This window comes from Kogia breviceps, chromosome 2 (genome assembly GCF_026419965.1).
Source record: "Kogia breviceps isolate mKogBre1 chromosome 2, mKogBre1 haplotype 1, whole genome shotgun sequence".
NCBI lineage: Eukaryota > Metazoa > Chordata > Mammalia > Artiodactyla > Physeteridae > Kogia > Kogia breviceps.
In genome coordinates, this window is record NC_081311.1 from 170,783,784 (window position 1) to 170,795,993 (window position 12,210).

The 12,210-nt window shown below is 42.7% G+C and overlaps 1 protein-coding gene across 3 annotated transcripts in view; it reads left to right on the forward strand.

Annotated features, from left to right (window-relative positions):
• Positions 1-6,037: 6,037 nt before the first annotated feature.
• The window catches only part of PARD3B (par-3 family cell polarity regulator beta), a 1,061,783-nt gene continuing 1,055,610 nt past the window's right edge, over positions 6,038-12,210 (forward strand). For all 3 annotated transcript variants that reach the window (XM_059054028.2, XM_067026649.1, XM_067026650.1), the window contains exon 1: positions 6,038-6,532. In XM_059054028.2, coding sequence (XP_058910011.1) covers positions 6,413-6,532 — 120 coding nt within the window. In that variant the 5' untranslated portion in view covers positions 6,038-6,412. The remainder of the gene's footprint in view (positions 6,533-12,210) is intronic.

Sequence of the window (12,210 nt, forward strand, 5' to 3'; positions counted from 1 at the left end):
CTTTTTTTGGATGATCTCCATTCAGATGAGTTCACCTCCAAATCTACGGATCCTAAATCTAAATCTCTAGTCCCCAGATTCTCTCCTGACCTTTAAACCTTACATTTCCAGATAACTAAACACTTCTACCTGATTCCCTTGCAGGCACATCAAACCCAAAATGTCCCGGACTGAATGTACTCTTCTTTTCCCACAATCCGCAGTCCTCCCCCAGCCTTTTCAAGATTCTCTAGCTTTAATTAATAATGTCACCTCGTAACTAGAAACCTGACTCTTTCTGGACTCCTCCTAAAAGCTTGCCGGCTTTGATCTGTCACACATCCTGAAAGATCTCTTGAATCTGCCCTTTCTCATCATCTTTATCACCTGAGTCACTTTATAGACAATCTCTTCAACCTCCTTCCTTGCCTCTCTCTCCTGGCTCATTAATGCTCCAACTAAACTAGCTTTCTCTTAATTCCTGTAACACACCAGTCTCCGTTTTATCTCAGGAATATTTGCATTTGCTATTCCTTTTTCTCCAGGTTCTTCACAAAGTCCTGTTTTCTCTTGTTTATCCAGTCTAAACAGGTTCTCTCTTACCCCATTGTTCCCTATCATGCAGCCTGTTGTTTATACCCTTCATTACACCGTATCACAATTTGCAAATATTTTGTTCATTTGGCTAGTCATTTATCATCTGTCTTCCTCACTAGAGTCTAAGCTTTGTGATCACTTTGTGCTCAGCAGATTATAGGTGTTGAGTAAATACTGTTGCACAAAGAAATGAATGATTGAATGAATGAACTAAGCAGGGCTTCTGTCTCTCTCCTAGGTCCCCTGTATTCTTCCAAGCACAAATCCAATCATGTCACTGTCCTGCTTAAAATCCTTTGATGGTTTTCTATTTTCTGTAGCAGTCATCATAACACTCAGCAACTCTTTTTGAGATTTACAATTGTGTCAAGGACAAGGGTTCAGAATCTTTAGTTTAAATGGAAACTTTAGGAACAGATAAAAAAATGAGCTCCTTCCCATCACCTTCTGGGCCAAAGAAAGTTCAACGCCTTAAGCCAATGTTGGTCATATCTCTTGTTCTACATTTCATTACCAGGCAGGGAGGGAATGAAAGAAGCAATGGACTATGAATCAGAGGATCTGGGTCCTGAATTTGGTTGGTCACCTGACCTTTCCAGGCTTTTGTTTTTTCATCTATAAAATGAGGAAACTGTACAAAGAATCTCCAAGGCCCCTTTCAGCTCTGTACCACTATGATTCTCAGGGACTCGACTATTATGTACCAGGATTATTTTTTGAACATCGAGTTAAATAATATGTAGATTGTGACATATAATACAAATCTTATTATTTTTGCTATGAGTGTGACACCCTCATTACAAAACAAGTAATACTTGGGCTTTAGAAATTGTTGACAATGATGTTCATTTATTTATTTATTTTCAAGTATCATTTGATTTATTCTTTTTTGGAAGTAGTTTCAAGCCCAGTGAAAAAAATGGCATTTAGAAATGTTAGTAAATAGAATAAAAGGTGGAAGAAGACAATAATTTCATCTTCTATGTGCTGAGCGCTTTATGTATGCTATACCTTAAAATAGGATTATCATCCCATTTCATAAAGGAGCACAGTGGAGACTGCCAAAGATTACATAGGTGGTAAGTGGCAGAGTACTTTGGAACATAGGTCTGTCTAGCTCCAGTCTACTAGTTCCGCCTGTATTCTTTTTATACACTGCAGCATCTGGTGCCAAATCTCAGCTCTTTCTCTACCTTCTGTCAATTACACGAACACCAACTCACTTCTCCAAGTCAAGGGATATAAATGGGGGGCAGAGGAGGCCTTAGGTAAAGTGAGTAGGATTGAAAAGAGAAGTCTTGATTGCAAGCTCTCCTCAGTTCAGGATCTTTCCTTGGATAACTGAGCTTGTCTGAGAGCACCCTTGACCGTTGCCTTTGGTTTCCGTCTAACTCTTTCACAGAAGCCTAGTGGTGAGAGGACCCAGTGCTACTCTGAGTAGAACCTACTCCTAGTGGTCGGCCTTCATGGACCCTAATATGCTTCAGAGGAAGAGATCACACAATGAGGAGAATCATCTAACTAATGATCAGCTCTCAATGAAACATCATTGGAACAGTTTCCTTGCTTTGTGTTGGTTTGTTTATTTTGTTTTTAAAAGAGGCACTCATTTCACGATTCAGGATGAAAAGGATTTATGTCCTTTTAAGAAAACATAAACCAAAGTAGGATACTAACATTCATAGAGTAGAATTCAGTATAAGGAGGGGTGGTCTAGGTGAAACATTATGGAGACTTACGAGTCTTACTCACAGAATAGGCATAACTAAGAACCCTTCAAAAAACTGCTAGCCCACAATACTGTTTTCAGGGTGTAAAATATCTATGTTATAAGGAGACCTATAGAAACAGTCAACAAATGAATACCATAAGGCATTTAAAGACAAACATCTCTTAAGAAAAGCTTATTCTTGCTAAGTTAAAGAAAATAAGCCAAACACTTTGCTTTTAAATATGGAAGGAAAGAATGAAAAATCATACCCATTTTTCTCTTATGCTATCACTCTGGCACCGGCTTTCATAAGGAAGCTAAGAACATAATCTATTATACTAATTGTTCCAAGGGTCTTAGAAAAAGATTATCTTCCAATTCAATTAATTTTGTTGTGATAAATAGTGCTTGTTATAAATAATTCCTTGAAAGATAAAAATATTTTCTTTCTTAATAGTGCAAAACATCAAAATGGATGACTGGTCAACTATATATTAAAAATTATCATTCTTTCTTCAATATACACCCAATGGTACCTGACATTTTAGTTATACTTTCCATAACACAGAGCAGTTTAATAATATCGGTCAGTATTATTGTTCTCTGCATAATATATTTTCACAGGCTACTCCAAAGCATGCTAAGCTGTTGGATAACAAATGGGAAAATATCACACCGCAGGCAATATTTACCTATCCAACAGGCAAAACAAGAAAATGGAGCCCAGGCCTAGAATCCTCTAGTGTTACTCAATCAAGGCAAATTATTTGTTGTCTTCTGCCCAGGAGGTCCCATGGGGCATGAAATACTGACTTAGGAATTTGCTGGGCCTGATTGTGTGTTGCAACCATGTTCTTTTCTATCACTTCTTAATATATGATAAATTGTTTCTGTGTATGCTGTGATAAGGTTGAATAACAAATTAAATCTGGCTATTTAATAAACATGAAATGTAAACGCTAAACTCTTTTTATAATACTAGCTTGGGTCATAAACGTTTACGCCATAGTGCGCAGGACTGTACAATGCCTTGTTCATATCTGTGCCCACCTTCATCTGTTCCTCATCTCACACCTCACAACCTCTGCTGCATTCATGCGACCTGATTCCACTCTTTCTGTGAGTGGGATTTGAAGAGCCTGGGTGTTCTTCGTGGTTCACCTGGGGCTTCTCAAAGCCAGGACAGTGGGTCTGGGTTCTAGGTATTGGGGAGGGGCTAAAGCTGGGCCAAGAGGAACTTTGGCCAGAAGAGGAGGAGTCTGGAGCAAGTGTGAAGAAGAAGGAAAAAAAAGCCATGAAGCATAAAGAACGGTAACAAGCAAGTTTATCTCATCAGCTAAAAATTTTTGCTCTGTACCATCCTACATGTCCATATAATACCCAATATTAAAAGTGTCACATATGAATGCCCTGCATTAGTATTTGTTTTCCCTGCTCATTTGGTACTTCCCATGTAAGATCAGCATAGCCATTACTAGGAAGATTCTGGAGTCAGATTCCCTGGGTTTTAATCTGGTCTCCACTACTTTCTAAGAAATGTGATCTTAACCTTCCTTGGCCTCAGTTCCCTCAGCTCTAAAAGGAAGATAACAAAAGCATCTCTCTTATAAGGTTATTGCAAAGTTAAATAAGATGTAGATACATAACATATGATTCATACATATACATGTATGCATATATATGTACATAGGTAATATCTATCTATATATGTCTATCTACACCTAGAACAGTGCCTAGTATGTATCTAAATCAATAATGTTCAGCAGAATTATCACATTCATTGTTGTTTTGTAGTTTCTATTTAACTTCTCACATCTGTAGGCCTTGTTGCCTCTACTATCTATAAGACTTTTGAGGGTGGGAAGCAATCTTATATTTTGTCATGGCTAAATGTTCTTTTTTTGGTCTCATCTGTTGGGGTTCACCATTCCCCTGTTCTTAGTCCATATGATTTAGTGGCAAGTGAATCAGGTGTGGCCAATAAATGCTGCATTCCTCTCACCAGAGAGAGGGTATGTGACTTAAGCTTGGATATGCAAGTCCTCACCAGGAAAAGGCTCATTGATGTCTGAGATGGCTGGCTTTAAGCCTGTGTAAACCTGAAACACTGGGGGTGGCCATCATCTTTGCCTCCTTTGGGGAGAGCTTGTCTGAAAATGGAGACAACACGGAGGAACACAGAGCGAACAGATGGAGAGAGATGCCTCTTGAGGACATTGTTTGAGTTTCTGGATTCAGTCTTGCCTCAAAGGATGCGTGCACTTTGGCTTTTCTGATTTTATAAGGAAATAGATCCTGTCTTTAGTTTATTTAAATTAGTTTGTATTGGATTTGCAACCAAATTAATACTAATATACATCTTTTTCAAATCAACTTCTTGGTCCACACGATCTTCTTTGATGCCATTGACCTTATTTTAGGCCCTGTACATAGAAGACCACGTATGTGTGTGTATATATATATATATATATATATATATATGGCATGTATGAATGAATTTAAAAAATTTTAAAGTGAGAGCCCAGGAGCCCATAAATTTAATCTCCTGTGCTTTATTATACTGTGCTAGGCAATTCATGTTCAATTTAAGTGCATCTTGACATTGGAACAAATCTCTTTTTTAGAGAAATACATGATGTAGCCCTGAGGAACTTGTTGGATGAGCTGGATTGCGAAGAAAACTGTGTGGGGAGACCAGGGATTCAGCGTTGGAAGAACCGAGTTCCTCTTAGCATAACTAACTCCATAGTCAGCTCATTCCCTTAACAACCCTGGGTACTGTTCTTTACGATAAAATGGGAAGAATAATACAGGGTTATTGTTAGGCTCAAGGGAGCTCATTTCAGGTGTGAGCTAAAAATGGAACAGATGTTATTTATTTTTCCCCCCAGATATGCCAATTTCAATTGGTGATGGATACACACCTGCCAAATCATGAGCCTAAACGTGTTGAAATTTTTTTTTTCCTAGTCAAGTGCACAACAGGAAGCACATTTCATAAGGATATATGTGAACATACGCCATCATATCTGGGTCTGGGATTGTGACCTCTGGGGGGAAAACTTGAGTGCTCTTCGTAAAAGGAACCGTTTCCACCGCCACGTTGCCTCCAAGAATCCCTTCATTTTTACCATCAAAGAGCTTCAGGGGGCAGATGCGACGCTGTGCTTCAGACTAAGTTCCTAACAGGCCCTTTGGCCACCCGTGCAGCTCAGTACCTGTGAGCCTTCACGCCTCGGGGTTTTTTTTGGTGGGCGTGGCGAGAAGCACCTGCTCCCGGGCTCTCCAAGAATCTTACTCCAATCCCCTCGTTTTAAGGGTGTAGCTCTGCAGTCTCCCAGCTATTCCCTCGAGTGTGCTTTATGAGATCCGGTTTCAATCCCCCGGTGAGGAGCTCTGAGGTCCCGTTACAATTCCCTAGAGCTCCATGTGTGTGCAGGAGGGACAGAGCCAGGGAGAGACCGAGGGAGGGGACGAAGTCTCCGGGCTCCGGTTACCGCCCCGCACGGCCCCCGCCCCAAACCGCCGAGTGCACTGCGCGGCCCAGGGAGCGCCGCGGCCCCTTTAAGAGCCGGGCCCAGGCTGGCCCTGGGGCCGCGGGAGCCCAGAGCGAGGCGCACCGCGGAGGAGTTGGGATCCGGCGAAAAGTTTCCTCCCAACTCCGGCCTCGCGAGCCGCCGCCGCCGCCCACTCCAGCCCGGGGCCTGCGGCCGGCCCCGCCGCCGCTGTCGCCGCCGCCGCGAGGGCGAGGGCCAGGGCGAGGGCCAGGGCCAGGGCCGGGCCGGGCAGGCAGTTTCGCTTTGGCGGGCGGGGAACAGCCGCCTGGGCCGGGCCCGAGCCGGAGCAGGAGAAGCAGCCGGGCCCCTGGACCGCGGCGTTCCCGGCCCCCCACCACCTGGGAGGTAGCCCTCCCCGCTGCCGGCTCCTCTCCGATTCCCGCCCGCCGGCGGCCGCCTGCTCGGGGCGAAGGGGCTCTGCTGCGAGCCCCTGGCCCTGAGGGGCGCCGGGGAGAGGCGCCCCGGGGTCTCTGTGCCCGCCAGCGCCCGGCGGCCCCCGAGATTGGGGTCGCGCCCGCCGGCCCAGACACCTGTTCGGCCCGGCCCGGCGTCGTCGCCGGGGGCCAGGATGAAAGTGACTGTGTGCTTCGGCAGGACCGGCATCGTGGTGCCCTGCAAGGAGGGCCAGCTGCGCGTCCGGGAGCTCACGCAGCAGGCGCTGCAGCGGTACCTGAAGACCCGGGAGAAGGTGGGCGCGGCGCGGGGAGCGCGCGGGCGGGGTGGAGGAGGGGGCGCGGCTGCGGGCGGGCTCCCCGGGAGCGCTCTGCGGCCACGGCACCTGCCAGGTGCCCCGAGGATAGGGTGGCGACGCTCGGGGGACGCAGAGCACCTGGGCGGCCTGATTTGTCACGACCTGTGGCCGCAACTTCTGGATGTTGCTAATATAACTGACCTGGGCGTTTGTGGGCCTTGCTTGTCCAAGGGTGGCGCGGGTACTGCAGCATCAGAATCACTCGGGGGCTCGTTAGAAAGGCACCATCTGGTGACCCAGTCCAAGCCCACGGCCTCAGAGTCTGCTTTTCAGCAAGCTCCCAGGTGATTGCACTGGCCACTGAAGTTTGACAAGCACTGCTTTAGAAGTTGTTTGAGCGAACAGATCTCAAGGGAAGGCTTGAAGGTGCTGCTCACCTCAGGTGTGATTTTTGACCTGCTAAGTCCCGCCCTACGTCTACTCCTTGGGTTAGAAAGTTGATTGGTGCAAGTATCAGATACTCGGAAGTTATACTGATGGAGCCCTTGGAATTTCAGCGCCGTGATCTGGCTTCCTTCATTGACTTCGGCAGGAGCTCAGGTGGAAGGGTGCTGTGTGCTTACACCAACCAGTCTGCACTTTGCTGTTTTTACTTTAACACCACACAGTCTATCAACATTTACTAAGTGTATGGGCCGTGTCAGGTCCAGGGTGACTATTGAAATGATGACAAAGAGTGTCCCCAGCTCTGTTCCTGAAGTCAGGAGCAAGTGAAAATTAAGTGGAACTCTGGAAGAGTGTTTTTAAGTGTGCAATGCACGCTTAAATGTTCAGAAGACCTAGCTGGCCTCTGGAACTCATATTGTATTTTTGGGTAACATGCTGGGCGTCTGTTTCTTCTTTAATGGAAATTTTAAATGAAGGCATCCAAGAGCATCTTTTTAGTTTTTTGAATCCTCAAATGGGATATCTTGTTTGCCCCAAATCTTCCTCAAACAGGACTAGTCATAAACTCTTGCTTTAGAGGCCGATGGTTCTCTTAATATTTGTTCTCGTGCTGTGAGAACTGTCGAAATAGTGTGTTGGCCAATTTCGAGAATGGAAAGGTATAATTTCTTTTAATGTCTTTTAGGTTATGCAAGGCATAAAAGTAATTGTGTTCTTCTAAATATATAGTTGAGGCATTTAAAGAAAATCTCTTGCACCTCTGTGCCTCCACTAAGAATTATTATATAGGAAAAAATTCCACCCTGGATAAATACATGTGTATGTTGCCTTGAACAGCCAAGTGTTGGAGAAGAGCATAGTGAATTATCTGTTAATATCTAAAATATAATCTCAAAAGCTGGACTCTTTACTAATGGAATTGAGGCAGAGAGAGAAAATAATCAAAGTGACCTGTATAACTATATGAGTATTTACCCAATGGTTTTTCTTCCATTGTTACAGTCGTGTGCTGATGATATTGTGTAATTCAGTTGAAAACTGAGATTTACACAAGTAACCAGTTGTCCTTGAAATCATATTTCCCTAACTTCCGAAAGTAAGCTAAGGTTAAACCTAACGACGTTATTCTAGGCAAATTATTAAAGTAGATCTCATTGAAGGATTGCTTTATTGAGATGATAAACTTATTTTTAATTATTATTAAAAATTATTTATTTCTAAAACCTTGTATATTTAGAAGCTTAATACTTGGAGCTGTCCAAGTAATAGAAGTAAGCTATAAGCTTATAAATAACACATGGGGAACTAACTGTATGATATTTAATGCACTGTAATTTGATTTTAAAAGGTGTTAAAAAGCTATTGATATTCAGGACTGAAAGCATAATTTATAATATCACATATCGCATAATATAATCGTATTGATCAGTTTACTGTTATTGCCAGACATTACATTTTTCTGTGTTTACATTTATATATTAGTGAATGTGACATTTAAAGGCCACCTGCAACTTAAAAATTCTCCCTCCCTTCTTCGGCTTTTAAAATCTCAATAACTGGCAAGTGATATTTTTCCTTCCCAAAATATTCCTCTCTCATAGATTCATTTTAAATAGCATTGTAATCATAACAAGGCTTAACTAATATCAAATGGTATTCCTAATGGAACTAAAATGTCAAGAAATACTCTGATAAATTCCATGCTTTTATCCATTGAATTTAGAAAATGATGGGAAAAGACCAGAAATGTCAAAATTCAATTTGGAAAACAATTTGGCATAAGTTCAGTGTCTTTAAATAGGTGAAAGATTTAAAAGGCTTGTTTCCCTGGACAGCAAGGTTTTAAGCCCTTACTCAGTAGTAATAACACAACAACCAACATGAATTGTGCTTACTTGGTGCAGGCACTGTTCTAGGTGCCTTACATATATTAAATGACTGACTCCATGAGCCAGGTACTAATATCCCCATTTTACAGATGGGGGGAAAAGAAACACAGAAATATGACTAGTGCATGGTAGAATTGGGATTTGAACCCAGGAACTATGTCTCCAGGTCCTTACTCTCAGTCATTAATACACAGGCTAGTAGGTCATTATGCAGTGTAATTTATCTATCTTATTTATTTTTTTAGAGTTTGTTTTAAAAAGACAATTCCATCTACAAACTGCTGCAGTAACCTATCAACCTAATGATAGCAGTTGTGTTTCTTGCAAAGGGATGGGACATCCACAAACTCCTCTTGATTTTATCTTTTACAGTATAGGTCTGTGTGTTATAGGGAGAAGTCTAATTTCTGTGACAAGTATTGCAGGATTTGCATCAGGTATGTAGGATCTTCCTCAGTCTAATCACAAATTGAAAAACTGGGTAAGATCTCTGAGATATACAGGTAGAGAGGGAAAGAGGTAAAGAAACAAGTTTAGCGGGAGCATGAATGTTAATTAAGCCCGTTTCTTCTGGGGCCCTGAATAATTTAGATGGGAGAAAGGCAGATGTCAAGATTGAGGTTAGAGTTGAGGTTTTTGTACACTTTGAAGCGTACGTGAAGCCCAAGGAGGCTATTCTGGATTTTGTGGGCAGCAGCAGAGAAGTGGCCACCTCCAACTGAGAAGAAACAAAGGAAACTGGTATTTGTGGAATGTGGGGAGCCAGCTGAATCAGCATCAGATAAGGCCAGAAGTAGGTAAGATGCTGAAGAGACGAGGGAGCTTTGGGGAAGGCTTTAATTATGTTCTGAAATCTGGGACTTTGAGGTTCCTATGGCCTCCCCCTCTGTGCCATTTGATGAACTCAACTGGTGAGGTGAATTGACCAAGGGGCAAGAATTATGGGGTTGCTTGTCTTTGGATCCTGGTAGTTTGTCATTGTCCAGGGCTCTAAATCCAATTCAGTTAAGTAAGTGGAGAGGAGACTGTCTTAAGTAGTCAAGGTGGGGATCATTGAGTAATTAGTTAATTAATCATCAAAATTACGTGTCACAGGTGAATGGGTAATTGAGCCATATCCTGCAGGGCTCTCAACCCTGGCTGATCATTAGTTACCTCTAATTTTAACATTTAACCTTTTAAATAATACAAATGCTTGAGTCCCTTTCTCCAAGATCCTCATTCAGTGGGTTTGGAGTAGAGCCTGGGCATAGGTATTTAAAAAAAAAAAAAAGTTCAGATGATACAAATGCCCAGCCAGGATTGAGAGCCACTATTCTACTACCACTAATCTTTTGGTATCACTGAACTAATTTGATTTTTAAACTCATTTGATGGCAGATACTATGTCTTAGACACCTACGGACCAACCTGTTATTAGCAACTGTCTTTCCACTCCTACCCTGAATGAATTCTCACAGCAGGTGCTCAAATAACTTATTAAATTGAACATTCATTTTATATGTAAGTAAATAAGGGAAAGATTTGTTTAGTAACAAAAGTGTAAATGAGTGTATAGTCTGTGTGTGTGAGTTCAGGAGTTGAATGAGATAATATGAACTGTTGAGTTCATGGGGTAGTGGGTATGATGGAGTTTTTAAGATTTGTGGATCTGTATGTATAAGGATAGTTTTTTTTTTTTTTTTTAAGTAAAGAAACATCTGATTGACTTTCAAAATGAATCTCTTCTGTATTCAGATATTTGGAATAATTTGTTTTACAAGTTGAGATCCGCTTCCTTCATCTGAATTAAGATAAGAGCAATTATCTTTATTGATTAATTTGAGATCAATCTAAGAATCTGTGCAGTAACAAGAATCTGGTATGATATCGTATGGGACTAGCCTGGAGGAATAAATTAGAATTCTTGAATTCCTGAATTTTTCAGCTTTTGATGTCTCATTTCCAGATTTTAAGTTTCCTGTACACATAAGCTAGATGTATACCACACTGGATTCCCAAAATGCTTTTCAGTTTATTGGGCACTGACTGACTAGAGTGCTTTATTTCCTATTCAGTTCTCTCCTCTCCCAATGTGTGGACTAGATACTCTTTCCAGCATGTGGATAGGACTGACTCACCCTCAGCAAGGCACATGTCTCTAACTTGGTTTTGGTTCTGTTACTTGACTTGCATTGAGCAGCCTCTGAGTTTGCAAACACAGGGCTCCTGGGACCTGCTATGACCCACAGACATGTTTTTTAAGTTCTGCTCAGTGTTATATTTTGACTTAGTTGCCATGTTTAAATATTGTGAGGTTTCATGGAAAAGTCCAGAGTTCTGTCTTCTTTTAGGGAAAAAACAATCAGAAGCTCTGAGAATACTGGGCTTTACTTTCCCACGTGGCAACCATCAGTTGGAGCTGAGCACACCTCTTTAGAAGGAATCATTATGCTCTAGTCTCCATTATTACCTTTCCCAATAGCTGAGTGTAAGTTATTCTCCAGCTAAAATGCTCAACAAGATTATTAAGATCTGACAGCTAAAACCCATGGTTACTTTTCAGTCCTTATTTTTGATGATATCTCATCTTTTTTGTGTGTGTGTGTGGTACGCGGGCCTCTCACTGTTGTGGCCTCTCCCGTTGTGGAGCACAGGCTCCGGACGCGCAGGCTCAGCGGCCATGGCTCACGGGCCCTGCCGCTCCGCGGCATGTGGGACCTTCCCAGACCAGGGCACAAACCCGTGTCCCCTGCATCGGCAGGCGGACTCTCAACCACTGCGCCACCAGGGAAGCCCGATATCTCATCTTTTAAAACTCTCTTTACCCATGAGCTTTCCAGGATTTATAAACATGTCTTTCTCTTCTGTGTCTTTGCAGGTGCTCTCAATACTGTTTCCTTGTGGTCTGGCGCCTCAGGGTTCTGGCCTTTCTTTCAGTCGGATCTCATCCATTCCATGGCTTCAGCTACCCTCAAAGCACACACCTCTATCCTTGTACTTGCTATAGAACTCAATATCCACCAGCCTGTGGACTTCACCTCCTTGATGTCCCACATACAGTTTGAGCCCAGCCTGTTCTCTGTACATCTGCTTCTTCCCGTTCTCCTGTAGCCTGTTTCTCCGTTTCTGGTGCCACCATTCACCTGGTTATCTAATCCAGAAACCTGGAAATCCTTCATTCCTTGATGACCTCTCATCCTCCATATTCTACCACTTGTCTAGTTGTTCAGAAAGTTCCTTTGATGCTTCCACATGCTGTCTTTCTGATCTGCTTCCTCTTTTCTGCACCAAACCTTGCTTTTCGCATTCCTACCATGGGGAACTGCAGCAGACCAGTAACTGGCCTTTCTGCCTTTC